This window comes from Pituophis catenifer, unplaced genomic scaffold (genome assembly GCF_029215685.1).
Source record: "Pituophis catenifer annectens isolate HBS135680 unplaced genomic scaffold, rPitCat1.0.hap2 SCAF_3, whole genome shotgun sequence".
NCBI lineage: Eukaryota > Metazoa > Chordata > Lepidosauria > Squamata > Colubridae > Pituophis > Pituophis catenifer.
In genome coordinates this window covers 22718491-22736889 of record NW_027256883.1, presented here as the reverse complement: position 1 = coordinate 22736889, position 18399 = coordinate 22718491, and the positions used below count along the sequence as shown (strand labels likewise).

General features: G+C 40.0%; 1 protein-coding gene across 2 annotated transcripts in view; it reads right to left on the bottom strand.

Moving 5' to 3' along the window:
• Positions 1 to 909: 909 nt before the first annotated feature.
• Positions 910 to 18399, bottom strand: part of SYBU (syntabulin) — a 59958-nt gene continuing 42468 nt past the window's right edge. For both annotated transcript variants that reach the window (XM_070940372.1, XM_070940374.1), the window contains 4 exons: positions 14031 to 14136; positions 5870 to 6076; positions 4462 to 4611; positions 910 to 2738 (listed from right to left, as the gene is read on the bottom strand). In XM_070940372.1, coding sequence (XP_070796473.1) covers positions 1637 to 2738; positions 4462 to 4611; positions 5870 to 6076; positions 14031 to 14136 — 1565 coding nt within the window. In that variant the 3' untranslated portion in view covers positions 910 to 1636. The remainder of the gene's footprint in view (positions 2739 to 4461; positions 4612 to 5869; positions 6077 to 14030; positions 14137 to 18399) is intronic.

Genomic DNA, 18399 nt, shown 5'->3' with positions numbered 1-18399 from the left:
AAATAACCAAAGACCTACATACAAACCTGAGAAGCAAGTGGGCAGAGATACTTAAGCAAGACAAATTAGACACTTTTGAGGATATTTGGGACAAAGAAAGTGTCTTTAAATCTCTAATGTTAGTGGGTAAACCATGACTTACCACTGTCCAAGAAAATGCAGATTTTGTTTCCTAAAGGTTTTCTATCAATGATGTGGAATTTGAAGATTCACCAAACCTTTTCTTGCTGTATTCTTGAAAGACAAGAATTGGGACCAAAAATCAGAATCCCAACTGTGTGATAAAAGGCCCTGCCCTTTTTACATGCATTGGCTGTAAAGGATATGCATGTTAAACAGTGGGCTTCTGATTACAATTGTGGGCACTATCTTCACTTATTTGACATACACATATTCCACTTATTGGCAATTTAGTTCTGATCTTTCCTTAGTTATAATCATCCCGTCTTCTTATACCATCTCCATCCATTTCTCCTTGGAGAGGGATTCCTGTGCAGGAACGTATAGATTTCTGTGGGTGATTACAGTTGGAGAGTGAAAGTGACTGGTGTACAGTGTTTTCACAAGCATTCTTCAGTCAGGGACTACTAAAAAAAACTTTTGGGGAATGCAAGGCTTCCCAGTCATCCAAATGCTCCTTGCTCGTATTTTTCATTTTTAAAAGCAGGAAAGTTCACATTTTGGCAAATAAAATAAGACACCCAAATTTTCAGCTTTTAGGAGGGAAAAAAAGTGTGTCTTATACTCCAAAAAATACGGTAGTCACTACTTCAAATACCAGAGGAAACCTCTAAAGCTTCTATGTGGATAACAGCATAAAATCTGTTGAATTGTGCCATAGGTAGCTACCACAAACACACCACTTTTTTTTTTATTATTATTATTATTTATTACATTTCTATACCGCCCTTCTCCCGAAGGACTCAGGATTCAGTTTCAGCATGCTTTATTTACAACATGTGATTCAAAGGGTCTTTGCTTTCTTGAAAAGATTATTAAACAAGAGGAAAATAAGTTAATACATCACACATTTAAAATATTCCTTCATAGATTAACATTACACTTCCAGTAAGACTTCATTTAAGACTTCAGACAAATCTCAGTAAAATATATTCACAGCCATATTTATAAACAAAATAACACAATTCAAGATTCCCACCCATCTACATGAATACACTGGTTTGTGGGGGGAGGGGGGGCACATTTGGTTATGATCCCTGGGTACACAAGATGAATGGAATGCGAGCGTGACTGCATCACAATTGTGCCATTAAGAAGCGTAGACAACACATGCTGGGACTATATATGCTGCCTTTGAAAGAATGAACCTGACCCTCACATCAGAACACATTTGGTATCACAATCCATACATCCGACCACAGGATGGAAAGTGCTGATCATGCGCTATAAATGCACTTGTGTATACACTTAATGGAAACATGTCTCCATGCCATCAATAGTTTGCCTTCCATTTCAAACAACAAACATGTTCTCAATTAAATATAGTGCAAATCAAACATTTAGGAGCAAAACAGGCAGATTCACCATGATGCACACCACTTATTATTTTTTAAATGGCCTCACTATATATCCACCAGAATACAATCTCTTGGCACACCATTCAAGACAGTGATATCTAACGTTGAAGAATAACCGGTTCTTGACGAAGAGAATTCAAGGCCAGCAGGCAGCAGCCACGAAACAATGCTCCAAAAGTGAAGATTGGAATTGTTCCTCCCCTCCTAGTATTAAACATCCACATGATTGTTGGCACAATGGGGGCACCAATGGCCAACAGATCTATGAGGAAGTTGCTGCTCCAATACCTTTTGACAATGTTCCCTTCAGACATCTTTGTCACATTCCCAAGGGTTGTGGTGTGATAGTCTATGAAATCCAGTTCCTTCATGACTCGGTTTTTGTAATATCGAGAATCCACGGCCCTGGGCATGGGTTCCAATGGAGATAAGAGGATAGCAGAATTTGGATCTGTGGGTGTCAAATCCACCAGCAAGTCTGAGATATTTTCAGGATGAGATACACTGGATTCCACCAAAATGGGAGATGGATTGATTGGACAAACATCTTGTGCCTTGAATATGTTCTCAATCAGCTGCTCCATGCCTGACCTGTATAGCAACACATCAGCCTGGACAGCTTGCTCCATGGCTTCACTATGATTGTCATCCTCTACTTGGGAGTTGCCTAGGCTTTGCACCAGATCCAGATGGTTGAAAGTAGAAGATGTAAAAAGAGCCGGGTGACCAAATTCAGGAGTGGTAGCAAACATGGTTTCTTCAAAAATGTCATTCCCATTCGCAACATCATCACTGAGCAGTACGCCGCTATCTGCCTCCACCGAATGGTTCTCTGTGAACATGCTGTCTTCCGTCTTGGAATAAGTTGTACTCATGCTGAAAGACTTGTCAGGTGACAAGTCACATTCATATTCTAGGCTCTGATCCTCACGAGAAGAGCCGTTCTGGGCCAATTCCATGCTCTGAAGCAAAGACTCTAATTTCTTATTCTGGATATTGATGTCCACAAAATACTTCTGAATCCCTTTGTCTTTCTCAGCCAAGCTATTTTTCATCGTTTCAATGACCTGCTTGAGTTGCTTAATCTCCTTCCGTGCTTCTTTCAAGGCAAGCTGGGCCTCCACGCGATGACATTCTTCTTCAATCCAGTCATCCCGCATGCGTGCCAGTTGAGATTTAAGTTCCTTGATTTCGCTTTCTCTAAGGAGGGGAAAAAAACAAGTTATGCTCTTTTGAGATTCCAACTCTGAGGATTAAAAACATGGTGATTAATGAGGAAGCTGTAGGACAGTGGAGAGTGTTTTTCTTTTCTTTTGTTTGGGGACAGAATAACATAGATCAGTGACAGCTAACCTTTTTGACATCGCGTGCCAAAAGCGGGGGAATGTGGGGGGGGGGGTTGCATGCGTACGTGCCCACACCCATAATTCAATGCACTCTGCCTCCCCATGCATGCGCGCATGACCCCCTCGCACTCCCCCCACTTTTGGCATGCGATGGCACAGTGGGCCCGTTTTTTCGCCCTCCCCAGGCTCCAGGGGCTTTCTTGGAGGCCGGAAACAGACTGTTTCCCAACTTCTGGTGGGACTTTATTTGGCTGGCGGGCGCATGCGCACTGGAGCTGATCTAGGACAACGCTCGCGTGCCCACAGATATGGCTCTGTGTACCGCCTGTGGCACGTGTGCCATAGGTTCGCCATCACGGACATAGATCATATGGCAAGTGTTTTTCACAGTCAACAGGAACTTTTTCCTAAATTGCTGCTTGCCCCAGCTTAAAGCAGGCAATCATCTACAAATATTTTTCTTCCCAATGTTTTCTCGTAACCCCCTTTCCTGTGGGTACATTTCACTTGCCAAAACTACCTATTTCACTGCAGTTGTTACGTAAACTGCAGTTTTGATAATCCCATTATTTCGCAAAGTAGAATTAGAAGGGGTGACTTGTATTGGGAAACAGGAACTGGAGGTGATGCGATACATACAAGTTTCAGTTCTGTAAATTTATCTCAAATATAAGTCCGTCTAAATCTGTATGAACAGGTGAATAGGCTGTAGGAAGATAAAATCCACCCCTCTCCTAGAAAATGAAATATTTTAAGAAATATTAAATAGTGCAGAATATTTCCCCCTAAAAGGGAAGCAGAAACTCATTCCTCCCCACCTTTGTCAATGGGCCATTAAGGCCTGAGCCAGGGTCAAGCAAGCCTGGAGACAACCTTCAGAGTTAGCTAAGACCCTCTTCCCCTGGGAGTCTGACAACCAATCAGGATACATTTCTTATACAGGAACAGGAAACACTAAGGTGGGGCCCAACAGAGGGTATAAAACTCAGGCACTCTCAGCATCTTCCCCCTTTTTTCCTTCACCCAACATCTTGAAACATGTGATCGCCTTTTCTGCCCAGGACCTCAAAACCATGTGGCCCTGTCTACCATTAAAACCATCTTTCCAAACAGTCTCCATGTTTCCAGTGTCTTTCTCCCCACTTGGAACTGAACCCAGAAGGACATTCCTTCTAACAAGGCAACCTGAAGTCCTTCAGATATTCTGGACAACAATTCCCACAATATTTTATTTTAGAAATTTAAAGTAAGAGGGTACAAGATTGCTTACTACTGGTTTACAGCACTAGATCAACCAAAGGTCTTTAGTCTTTCCCAACATTTATCTAGAGGTGCTACAAATTCAGAGCCTTTTGAGTAAAATACATGTATCTATTTATCTCTCCAATGTTGATTTTTTCCCTTCTGAAATGGTCTGTCTCTCAATCTAGTTACTTAAGCTTCCAAAACATTGTTTAGAAAATCTGTAATTTAGGTTTATGATTGACATCTGTCTAGAAGATAATGGAAAATAGCCTAAACACAAACCTCCAAACAAGCTTTGCCTTCTAGCCTTTGTTTCTAGCCAGAACTTTTACCTTTCTTGAAGTCTGCTCTCTGATTCCTTCAGTTTTGTTTTCAGGTGCCTCACTGTAACTTCCTTTTGTTGGAGAGGAGTCAGGTACTGTTCTGGACTGGGTGGCTTAATCCCATGGTTCTCACCGCAAGAATTGTATCGTAATGGCCGCCTGCAGTAGGGAAAAGTTTGTCATGCTTGCAGAATTGTGTGGTATTCTGCATAGGTGTCTTTAATTGCATTCCTATATGCCGGTGTTTCTCAATTTTAGTAATTTTAAGATGTGTGGACTTCAGTTCCCAGAATTCTGCAGCCAGTAATTCTGGGAGTTAAAGTCCACAAATCATAAAATATGCATTTACCTCAAAGTAAGCACTACTGAACTGGCTGCTTTTTTTTTTTTTTGAAGACCTCTCTCCCTCCCTCTCTCTCATACACAAGAGAGAGAGGGAGGAGGGAGGGAGAGAAAGAAAGAAAGGGAGGGAGGATGAGAAAGAAAGGAAGGAAGGAAGGAAGGAAGGAAGGAAGGAAGGAAGGAAGGAAGGAAGGAAGAAAGAAAGAAAGAAAGAAAGAAAGAAAGAAAGAAAGAAAGAAAGAAAGAAAGAAAGAAAGAAAGAAAGAAAGAAAGAAAAAGGATTGATTTAATGCCAGATTGGGTTGAAACAATTCTTGAAATCTGGATATCTGGATTAATTTTTGGGAGATAGCAGGTCAATTTTAAACACTTTCCAATGAGGAATTGGCTTCAACAGAAAAGACAAGTTTTCTCTTGCTTTTTTTTTTTTTTTTGAAAAACCACAATAAAGTCTTGCCTTAAGCACACCAAAATTACATTATCCAAATCCTTAATGTCCAATAGCTCAACAAGCCAAAAGTTAATCCACTGTATGTTAATCATAGTAGCTACAACCCACTTACTCTATTTCTTATAATTGTTAAAGAGTCCAAGGACTAATCACACTTGAAGCCAGAAGCTACACATTTGCTCCTGGTAAAAACTTCAGAACAAGCAACCAAAAGAATAGGTCAAGTAGGGGCAGAGATAGTTGAATTTAAGAGCAGCTCCACACAATGGAATTTTTTTTTTTTTTTCTGAAGCAGATGCAGGCCAAGGAATGGAAAATGGTGTTAGATTACATCCCCTCACACAAGGGAGATGGGTTCAAAAGGAAAGAAAAATAGTTAACACAGACATTAAGTTAGGAATGTGACCTTTTGAAAGATCCCTTCCTCCCAGGGGAGGAGAAAAAAGAAAATAGAAGAGCTTGTTCAAATGCTCAAAACAAAGCAACTCAAAGATCAAGAGATTTCATGGGCTTGAAATAATGTGCCCTGGAGAAACTCCAGTGGCAGCTAGAGATGAAAGAGTTTAAAGATTTGGGAAGTGGTAGGATAGCAAGGAGATCAATATTATGGAGGAGTTCACTTGCCTAAAAGTCGGGCTGTTATCATTTCCCTTGTATGAACCGGAATTGCTGCTGCTGGCTGAAGAGGCACCATAATTCTGATGGGGACTGACAGGACTCAATTGATTTTTGCACAGCATCGACAAGAAGTCCTTCTCACGGGCTGTGGTTGGAGGGCTGGACCCAGACTTATAAGGCAAAGAACCATGATTGCGGCCATGAGGTCCCCGGCTAAAAGAGACAACAGTGTCAACAATGGGTTACAGTACATCATATTAAAAAAAAAAGACATGAAGCTATGACAGTTTTTACTGATTATCTTTGACAATAATTACCAAGATCTCTTTGGGTCACTTTTATCATGAACCAGGCAGCATATATATTTAAAATGCTTATTTTGAATCAATGTAGTTAGCAGAGACATTTACTGTGTTCTTTCTCACTTAAGGAAGAATTTCTCTTTCAAGATGTCACTTGCAAATCTTTTAAATTATCAGTTTCTTCTGAGTTATTGTTTTAAAGGTAAAGGTAAAGGTTCCCCTTGCACATATGTGCTAGTCGTTCCCGACTCTAGGGGGCGGTGCTCATCTCCGTTTCAAAGCCGAAGAGCCAGCGCTGTCCAAAGACGTCTCCGTGGTCATGTGGCCGGCATGACTAAACGCCAAAGGCGCACGGAACGCTGTTACTTTCCCACCAAAGGTGGTCCCTATTTTTCTACTTGCATTTTTTATGTATTTTTGAACTGCTAGGTTGGCACAAACTGGGACAAGTAACAGGAGCTCACCCCATTATGCGTCACTAGGCATTCGAACTGCTGAATTGCCAACCTTTTGATCGACAAGCTCAGCATCTTAGCCACTGAGCCACCATGTCCCCCGCATTATTGTTTTATTCATGCACAAATATATGCCAATTAACTATACACCCATAGATTAAGTGGTTTATTGAAGCAGTCCATGAGACTTTTACAATAAGTCAACTTTTCCTTTTTAAAATTTGTAAATGTGGATTCACAGAGTTCCTACCTGGTGGTTGCAAATACAGAAATTATTAACTGATATAGAGTTAATATGCTATAACAGAAAGACTTCCGGACTGGGAACAAAGCCATCAAGAGTTTAAAACTCTGACTGGTGGCAGATGACACCTGGACAATTTACAGACTCTGATCTATATCTGATCTGATCTTAGTCACAAACTAAGAATTCATAAAGTATATTTTGGAAAACAGATCACCATCTGAAATGTAGAAATCTTTATCATGTGTGAAGGGAGTATATGATGAGAGTTGACATCATGCCTTGTGAAATTGTCCACCCTGTTGAATTAAAAATGTAGTAAGGAATAACTAAATGTCTAGAGATTCTCAGGCATCCAGGTCATGGTGGTCCCAAACTTCTTGGATAAGAAGTGAAACGTCTTCAAAAGAAAAACCAGAAAGTCCAATTGCCTCTTGAAAAAGCACCTTTGGGTGGTAAGGAATACTTTACCTGTGTAGACTCCCTAAGGATTTTAATATGGCAATCAGGGTAAAACCAGTACAATAGTTTACTGATTGGGACTTTCCAAATTGTGTGAGCATCAATGCAAGACGTTCAACATTTTATGCAGAAATTTCACATAACCCTGTTGACATCTTGTGAAATGTTAACAAGTTTTCGGGATGCTTTTTTTTTTTTTAATTTTTTTTTAAAAAATTTGATTTATATGCCGCCCTTCTCCGGAGACTCAGGGCAGCTTACAGTGCATTAAGCAATAGCCTTCATACTTTTGTATATTTATACAAAGTCAGCTTATTGCCCCCACAAACTGGGTCCTCAATTTACCTACCTTAGAAAGGATGGAAGGCTGAGTCGACCTTGAGCCTGGGGAGAATTGAACTCATAGTAATTGCAGGCAGCTGGATGTTAAAAGCTGCCTTAGGAGGCATTAGCCTCCTACGCCACTCAGGCTTTGAAGTGGTTTAGTGGGTCACTGACACACAAAAACAGATTTATTTATGGGGTCACTAGTGATCTCTAAATTTGGTCGTTTTCTTACTATGTTTCATTACCAAACTAAGTAACATCATCACTTATCTCCTGGCATGGATGAAGTTACCTAGTTTGATAGTGAAACAAGAAAACCACCAAGCTCAGAGAGCACCAAGGATCCCACAGTTCAACTCTGAGCTACATATACTCTCTTCTGTTGGTAGATATACAGTATTTATGTATTTAATCATTTAATTTATATTTCACCTTTTGGTTTGGGTGAATTGGTAAAGATTGATTAAAAATAACAAAAAATACAAAATATAAAGAATAACAGGAAACTCAGTGCAATTAACATCAAAATTAAATGTTAAAATCAGGTTCATTCCAATAACCAAAGACTTGGTAAAAAGGAGTACGGTACATTTTGCCATTTTTCAAAGTTTTCTTGAAAAAAAAGTAGTCTTGCTAGTTGGGAAATTCTGAAAGTTGATGTCGAAGGTCTTAACATTGCTGAGATTGAGAAACATTGGTTTAGAGTTGCGTGCCTGTTTTTATTTAATAATTGCTCTAAATGACAGTGTGCAGAGGTCACCAGAGACAAAGCCACGATTGTAAATATCCATGGTCTATTCAGGCACCATGCCAGACTGTAAGCATACTTTCACTGTTTTTTTTTTTCTATTGACTGCAAATCTAATTTTGAAAGCATGAGACCTTGATTTCTTAAAAGTCCATTTTTTAAAAAATGTTTTATTTCTAAGCATATTTCATAACAACATCATAGCATTGGCACAGTAATCAACCATGTGCATTTTGCTTTGACAACTGGTTGGAGAATCTATTCACTGGAAAATTATAGATCAAATAAATATTTATTATACCGTATTAGGATAGGCCTGTAATGTGAACACTGAACAAATTACACATGCTTGTTAAAGTTTTCTCTCCCTCTCCCTCTCTCTGTGTATGTGTGTTTGTGTATGTATGTGTGAGTGAGTGCATGCACCCACGTCTAATAATTAAAACCGTATCTTCTGAAGAACAAAAATAAGCTGACAAATAATAGGCAGAACGCCTGGATGAGAAGTCAGCAGCCAAGAAGCAGAAAGTCTTAATTAAGGATCTCTTTGAACTGGTTTCCTCCACCCATGGCAAGGAACACTTTATATCATCCAGATGGTGGCATGGGTGTTTAGCACAGACGCATCTCCAGACAGAGGTTAGTGGCTTCGATCCCGTTCATTTCAAGAAAAGGAGAGCGGAGGAAGGGAAGAAGACGGCATAGCATTACCATCGCACTGAATGAATCTCTGGCCCTCATGCGGGAAAAGAAAAGCTGCACCGACAATTTTAAACTAGGAAGAAAATAGGCCCTCTGTTCCGCACACATGGCATGGCCAAGATATTTTTGGCAGGCAGAGTTTAGCTCATTGATTCAAAGGCTCCATTAGAAAGGACGCAAACTAGGACTTTGGTGGAAAAGTAAAAGCCTAACCTCTGTTTTCCTTGCTTTGCTTCCTTGGTACTAATAAAGGAGAATATTTGTAGCTCAGCATTGACATGAGGTGCTCTCTGAGCTTGCTTGTTTTCTTGCAGATTACCCAAATTAGGTAACATCGTCAGTGCTAGTAAAGGAGTGTTGTTTGCTGTCACTTTATATTTTAGTGGCTTGCCTGCCAGTGTTGGTGGAAGTGGTCTCAGAGATTCTTTGGTTGGGCTGTTTGCTGTTGGTTTCTTTGGCAGGTTCTTTTTTTTTTAATACGTTTTTTATTTATTTATTTTCATTTATTTTCTTTATTTATTTTTCATTAAAAAACATATATAAACAATCCATCTCTCCTTAAACAGTGTGTCGTCTGAGTACAAATATTTCTGTGCAACATCCTTCCACAAATTATATACACTAAACAATTATACCTTGTGTAACTCTTCATTTCCTTCATAACATATCTTCTAGTACAAATACAATAATAACATTTAGCATAGTTATTCTCATCATACTCATATTATCAATTGCCATTTTATTCTTATCTCTGTTTTAATATATTTTCTATTCTTATTGTCTTCTTCCTTTATTTCCAATTTCTTTTTTTTCCCCTCTAACCATTGGTAAAATACTTCCCATATCATATAATAATCAGTTTGTTCTTTCTCTTTAATTGCTAGTGTTAGTCTATTCATTTCTGCACATTCTAATATTTTCCTAATCTTCCTAACCTTCCCTTCAGTAGGAATCTCTTCACTTTTCCAATATTGTGCAAATACAATTCTAGCTGCTATTAATACATGAATAATTAAATATATATTTTCTTCATTATAAGTTTCAGGCAAGATTCCCAACAAAAATATTTCTGGTTTAAACTCAATATGTTGTTTTATCATCTTTTCCAACCATATCTTTATTTTTGTCCAATACTTCTTTGCTTCTCCACATGTCCACCATATATGGTAATAAGATCCAGGTATCTGGTGGCACTTCCAACATTTAGCTGATTTGTCTTTAAACATCTTTGCCAACCTCGCCGGTGGAAGATGTTTCTTTGGCAGTTTCTTGTTTTGGGGTATTCTTTACTTGATTGTTGGTGTGATGTTAACCTTGGAGTTAATCTATGCTGATTTGGGTGTTCATTGCTGGTAGAGAGATGCTTGGGTTGTTGTGTTGAATAATAGTCTCTTGTGCATGGGCTATAGATGTTATTAATGTCTACGTGTCTATTGATGGCTGATTTGTCAGAGTGCCAAGATTCTAGAAATTCCCTGGCATTGTTGGACTTGGCTTGGTCTAGAATGGACACATTTTCCCTATTGAAACTATGGTTAAAACTGTCTATATATGCTGTGAAGAATTTTCATCATGTCTTATGACTGCTAGTTGGGTGTTCGTGGATGTGTTCGGACACTGATAGATAAGCCACTAGGACAGGGGTCGGCAACCTTAAACACTCAAAGAGCCACAAAGGTGCTAACCGGAAGCCCCCCATTCAATTCTGGGGCTGACCGGAAGTCCATTTCCCCCACTATAGAGTCTCTTCCTAACACGGTGTCCTTTTTCCTCTGCTGACTGGAAGTCCGGTTCCCCCACCATACAGTCTCCTCCTAGCATGGCATCCTTTTTCCTCTACCTGTCCTAACCAAAAGCCCTATCAATTGTGGAGCTGAGCGGTGACAAGGAGCCGCAGCAGAGGGATGAAAGAGCCACATGTGGCTCCAGAGCCACGGGTTGCTGACCCCTGCACTAGGATATAAACTGACAGCAAACTGCACACTCCTTACTAGCCCTGATGATTTTCCTGCTTTGGGTAATGAAACGTCTGCAAGAAAACAAGCAAGCTCGGAGAGCACCAAGGACCTCTTTTGCTTCCTTGGCTCAACTAATTTGTTGGGATTTGTCATCATGATAAACGGCTCCAGCTCAAACATCCAGAATTCTTTCTGAGACAAAGAAGGATTGGAATGGAAGCTGCCATGTTTTTCATGTAATTCAAACCAATTCTCACTGTAAAAGAATTTTGTTAGAAAGAGGGGAAATCACCACCACAATTTGTACTTGGCCAGAACATAGTGAAAATAGTATGAATGTATCAGCATGTGTGTTTAAATGTAAAACAGATCAGCAGCAGCAGCTGAAAAAAGTAACTCTTGGCCATAAAACTGAAAAATCCAACAAATGAATGCAATATTAGCGGCTTGAAAAGTGAAAGTTCCCTTGAACTGAGCTTGGAAAGATATATAAAGTCTTCTTGACAACAACATGGACATTGCTTTCCTTTGATTTCCTTTAGGATGTTTTCAACTTCTTGTTTAGCCCTTGGATAGGACACCACCAGGATATTCCAAGGGTGCAAGCTAGACTGGGAAGTTGAAAAACATCCTAAAAGAAAGCAAAGCAAAATATCTTCCATATAGTTATAGTAAAAAAACTCCTGTCAAGCGCCAGGGAAATCAGGAGATCCAGGCAGTTCAAATGGGTATCAAGATTTATTGTAAACTTAAGCTCTCTACAAGAATCTGAACTACTAACAGCCAAAGCAATTTGGCGATCGATAAGGAATTCATGGTGGATTGTACATAGATCTTTTGTAGGCTCGTAAGGACTCATAACTGATGACGCATTTTATCCCTCCCTCGGGCTCAACCTAGTCATCTCCTACAACTCCACTGAATGCTACTACCAGGTTCTACCTGTTTGATTTTTTGAGGCCAGACACGCCCAGCTAGATGATACAACTTTGCTGAATGAACACTCTATAGGCCTGCATCTCCCACACCCTGCTTTGCAATACAAAGTAAGAATTCTTTCATTTCTTAGTCACATTTTTTTGGTCCTTTTCAAAACACTTAGCTGATGACACAGACCATTTATCCACGAAAGCATTTGCCGTGATGTATTTGTCACCCATTAAGTAAAAAGATCCCAGTGGAAGTGGAAAATGAGCCTGAAAGCCAATCAAAATAGGCTCTTGCTAGAATTTGGATGGGGACTATCTAGAGTTCCAGGATTGTTGTTAAACTTCTGAGGACTTCCAGAAGTTTCAAACTTGCATTTCCCAACCTTGCAGTGAGATTTTTCACAAATTTAATAAATAATAAAATAAAATAAGCCTGATACTTTCTGTAGCTCCCAATGCTTTGTGGCCCCAAAGGAGTCACAACTTTGCACAACTTTTCAGCATGCAACAAGACACCTACTCAGACTGACAAAACCAGATGGGATGAAAGTTGTGTTGGCAGAGGGTTAATAGCATTAAAAGAATACAGTGAAGAGAACAAGGCCAACTGTTTCCTTGTTCTCTACATTCTAATTATTTATTACTCACTTTGTTGGGTTGTAAAATCAATGTGCAGAACCCATGACATCAGTGTTCTGCTTCAGTTTTATAACTTTAAGTGAGTTGTGGGTAATCTTTTAGTGGCCTGGATATCTTTTGATAGGTCCTAAAGCTGCAGTTGATGGGACACTGAGAAAAGTGGCTGAGACCAGAGGTGGTATTCAGCAGGTTCTGACCAGTTCTGGAGAACCGGTAGCGGAAATTTTGAGTAGTTCAGAGAACCAGTAAATACCACCTCTGACTGGCCCCACCCCCATCTATTTTCTTCCTCCCAAGTCCCAGCTGATCGGGACGAAATGGGGATTTTGCAGTATCCTTCCCCTGGAATAGGGAGGGAATGGAGATTTTACAATATCCTTCCTCTGGAGTGGGAAGGGAATGGGAATTTTACAGTATCCTTCCCCTGGAGTGGGGAGGAATGGAGATTTTACAGTATCCTTCCCCTGGATTGGGGAGGAATGGAGATTTTACAGTATCCTTCTGCCACGCCCACCAAGCCATGCCACGCCCACCAAGCCACACCCACAGAACCGGTAGTAAATTTTTTTGAAACCCACCACTGGCTGAGACCCTCTCACATCAGAGGAGACATATTTTAAATACTACACTATTTTGGGGAGGGATGGGGCTGTTTTCTTAATTTTAAGAACAACATTGAACATACTTTATTTTTTAAACTTCAGCTTTCAGGTGTCCTCTGCTTCAAAAATGGAAACAATCTTTAAAGGGTCTGTCAGAAATACAAAAATGGATTTCAGGGAATCCTGTGCCTAACAGTATCTTAAGACAATAATTTTCATGTAAATGTGAGACTCCACTTTCTACTACAGATCACAGATGCAACTGTGGGAGACATGCATGGATAAAAGGGGCCATTGAAATTATTTTCCTTCTCTTCTATGCTCTAATACAGATAAGTCCTTGATTTACAACCATTCATTTAATGACTGTTCAAAGTTAAACCAGCACTGAAAAAAAGTATTTTTTTCATACTTTTTTCAAAATTTTCATACTTAATGACCGTTGCAGCATCCCCATGGTCACATGATCAAGATTTGGATGCTTGCCAACTGGCATGTATTTATGAATGTTGCAGTATCCCAGAGTCATAAGATCATCTTTTGCCACCTTCTGACAAGCAAAGTTAATGGGGAAGCTACATTCACTTAACAACCATGTCACTTATTTAATAACTGCAGTGATTCACTTAACAACTGTGGCAAGAAAAGTTGTAAAATGGGGCAAAATTCACTTAACAACGGTCTTGCTTAGCAATGGAAGCTTTGGGCTCAATTGTGGTCATAAGTCAAGGAATACTTCTAATGTCCACACTTCACTATAAATAATCCAAATGAAACGGGGTAAAATGTTTTGACATACTTGCGGGAAAATGATGATCTTTTGTTTCCGGAACCAGCAGACATGTGAACTTCAGGAGCTGAAATGCTTCCTGTACTACTCGATGAACTAAAATCAGCTTCGCTTCCTGAAAAAGGAAAAGGGAGGAATAAATTTTGATGGAAATTCTAACTCAAAAGATTAACGTACGACATACAAGCCTCACTATGAATCACCACCATCATCCTGCCTGCCTTGAGACTTTCCCATCCTGCAATTTTGCAAAACTGGAAGGGCAGATCCCATTTTCAGATATTTTAACATTTCCCCAGGAATAAAGAACCGAGATAAAAATAGCTCTTCTACAAATTAAGTGATTAAGCAAACAAATAAAATAAGTGGTTTCTTTTTCATTGTTATGAGCCGTCCTGAGAATATTTTTGTTTGAAGAGAAATTTATTGTAATAATAATAATAATAAAAACATTTTAATTCATTTCTTGAACTTGAAAGCTATTTGTTTGCTTGGGTTCCTTTTGTTTAGTAGGAATAATAGAATCAACTGACATGCTAATACACCTTGTGCTTTATAATAGCTGTTTCCAAAGAGACAGTCCCTTAAAAAAATCCAAAGTGTTCCTTACCTGAAAAAGGATTTCTTTTTAGATATTGAAAAGTTTCCAGCTGGGAGAAAAATCATGCTTGGCAATAGATTTTTGATGGTTCTTTCTTTTCTGTATGGCCCCCAACTCTATTGGCTATACAGTTTCATTTCTGGAACATTTTCCCAAGGAACTCTGGATCTAAGCCTAAAGCTGCAATCAAACTTACATTTATATTGTGTTTTCTGCTATGGTTGATTAAGTTTTGCTTTGCCCAGTGTCTTGTATTGTTTTTTTCTATCGCTTTTATATATTCCAGGTTTTACGGACTTTAGCCGCCTATTCAATCTGATTAAGATGGCTTGGAGCAGGGGTGAAATCCAGCAGGTTCTGACAGGTTCTGGAGAACCGGTAGTGGAAATTCTGAGCAGTTCGGAGAAACGGCAAATACCACCTCTGGCTGGCCCCAGAGTGGGGTGGGAATGGAGATTTTTCAGTATCCTTCCCCTGGATTGGGGTGGGAATGGAGATTTTGCAGTATACTTCCCCTGGAGTGGATGGGAATGGATATTTTTGCAGTATCCTTCCCTGCCATGCCCACCAAGCCTCACCCACAGAACTGGTAGTAAAAAAAAAATTGGATTTCACCACTGGGTTGGAGCCATATAAATTCCCATAATAAATAATTAAATATCTACTTGATTTAGGAAGGGCAGCCAGTGGCATACCATCCACTTCTAGCTGTCTAAAATCACACTCCCCAAATTCAGAGGTAAAACATTAACTTTAAAGTGGTACATATTTTTTTAGATTTTTTTAAAAGAAAGGATAGCATATAGGCACACCAAATCTCCACTGTGTTTGCCATTAACTTTTTTTAAAAAACCCAAACAGGCACATGTTCTTCCTCTATTGATGTCAGTGCATCTCTGGTTCTTTTTTCAGATGAACCTATACCACATAACCTTGACTTCATAGTATAGTCTTAAAAGTGTTTATTTGGAAGACTGCTCTTCTGTATTAAATTAAATGGAATGGAGCAGGTGTGTCAAATTCAAGGCCCACAGGCCAGATTTGCCAAACGGCCCACCCGAGCTCCGTTTTCACTGGCAGAGGCAATGCAGGCCGGTCCTTTGCTGTTTCCATGGCGGCCCCACGGGCCAGATCTAAGCACCCCATGGGCCAGATTTGGAGCCGCCATGGAAACAGCAAAGGACCGGCCTGCATTGCCTCTGCCAGTGAAAACGGAGCTCGGGTGGGCCACATGTGGCCCTCCCGGGCTTGTTTTCACTAGCAAAGGGTTGAAGAAGGCCATCACAGCCAGAAACGGAGCTGAGGAGCCTGTTTTTGCTGGCAGAGCACTCGGGCCACCACAGGTGCCCCCGGTACGAGTGATGTCGAGCTGGCCACGCCCCCTGTCTCCCCCCCCAGGTCAAACACAACCCTGATGCGGCCCTCAATGAAATCGAGTTTGACACCCCTGGAATGGAGCCAGTGGCATGTTATTCCAGCTGCAGCTAATATCTCAATCTCTTCAGTGGACTACCATGAATAAGAAGATTCCTGAACATAGAATAATAGGGTTAGATCTCCCCTCTAATGAGCTTCCTGTAGAGTGTAGACAAAGGATCAGGGAGAATTGACTCATAGAACATAGAATAATAGGGTTAGAAGGGAGCTTGGGGGGTCTTCTATTCCAACCCCTTGCCCATGGCAGGAGATCCTAATGGCTCTTCAATCTCTTTTTAAAAGCCTCCAGTGATGGAGCACCCACTTCTGGAGGCAAACCATTCCATTGATGAATTGTTCTAACTGTCAGGAAATTTATCTTTAGTTCTAGGTTGGATCTCTCCTTGGTAAGTTTCCATCCATTACTTCTTGTTCTATCCGCTAGTGCTTTGGAGAATAAGTTGACCCCCTCTTCTCTAGATAGCCTCTCAAGTACTGGAAGACTGCTATTATGTCACCCCTACTCAGTGGTGGGTTCCTCCCAGTTCCTCCCGGTTCCGCCAAGCCGGTAGCGGTGAGGATATGACATCACCGAACCGGTTCTCCCCCACCTCCCCCCGTTATTCTTACCTTTTATTTGGCCCCACCCCAAATCTATTGCTGCCTCCTGAGTCCCAGCTGATAGCTAGAGGGAAAAAAACTGTTTAAACTCTTGCTGCAGGGCTTCAAAGGGCCGCCCTACAGCTGATCAGTGGTAAAAGAAAACAAATGAGTAGACCGGTGTCTGCAAAAATAAATGGATAGACCAGTGCCTGCAAAAATACATGAGTAGGCCAATGCCTGCAAAAATAAATGGGTAGACTGATGCCTGCAAAAATACATGAGTAGACCAATGCCTGCAAAAATAAATGGGTAGACCAGTGCCTGCAAAAATAAATGGGTAGATCAGTACAGCTCTGCAAGCAGTTAAAAGCCTGGTAGACCAGTACCTCTGCTAAATCCTAAATAATTGTCACATGACCATCAAGCTACGCCCACAAAATAAGCCACGCCAACAGAACCGATAGTAAAAGAATTTAGAACTCACCCCTGCCCCTACTCCTTCTCTTTGTTAGACTAGACATACCTCATTTCTTCTAACATAATATTATTATTCAACTTAACTATCATTATTGCTCTTTGGATGAAGAAACTTATCTGCTGTGAGAATGCCATGTGATAAAATATTAATTTTGATTTACTGAATTAACTAACTGGTAGGGGTTAACTACTGAAAAGAATAAATCAGAGTTAAAATATCCCAGCAAAGCAAAAATACAGGCAGAGAGACTTCTATATGTACAGGATTTATACTGTAATGACTTGGAAAAATATTATAGTGTGTGATGACATGGGAAAAATGTTCAGTAATGCAGAAGAAGAACAAGAAAAGTAAACAAGCAGGCTTGAAGTTATGCTCTGGGTCAACCTTTTGGATATTTTAGAATAAACAACAGATTATGTAAAGTGTTTATAGGTCCAGTTTCATATTTATGTTGGCTCAAAGTTTTCCTAGATTGTTAAAGAGGAAAAGACGTCCTAAAATACTATGTTTTTCCCCATGAATCACAAAGCTTTCAATTTGAACTAGGAAAAAAAAATGTAACAGAGGGGTTGGGCAGAATAATTTTTTCTTAATAATAAATACAGGTAATTCTCACTGTTATGACCACAATGGAGCCTAACATTTCTGTTGCTAAGTGAAACATTTGTTAAGTGAGTTTTGCCCCACTATATGACTATTTTTTTCCACAGTTGTTCAGTGAATCACTGCAGCTGGTTAAGTTAGAAACACGGTTGTTAAGTGAAACTAGTTTCCCCATTGACTCTGCTTGTCAGAAGGTCGCAAAAGGTGATAACATGATCCCGGGACAACTGCAACCGTCATAAGTATGAGTCAGTTGCTAAGTATCTGAATTGTGATCATGTGACCATGGGGATGCTGCAATGGACATAAATGTGAAAAAGGTCATAAGTCACTTTTTTTTGGTGATGTAACTTTGAACGGTCACTAAATGAATTGTTGTAAGTCAAGGACTCCCTGTAAAGCATAGCAAGCAGCTCTGTGGCAGCTTTATCTATCTCACCTTTTCCTGTTGTCTCAAGGTTTCAGAAACACTCTTATATCAATTTATTTTCTACGTGCATAGCTGCACCCTTTCCTCTGCATGCCCTCTTCTCAGTTTTAACACCCCTCTTACTTTAATTTCCTAGTAGTTTTATGATGCCACCAGAACAGAACATGGGGATTGATTTTTGTCTTTGTAATAATCACACCGAGGCCAAAAAGACCAGGGAACTTTCACCATCAAAATCTCTCAT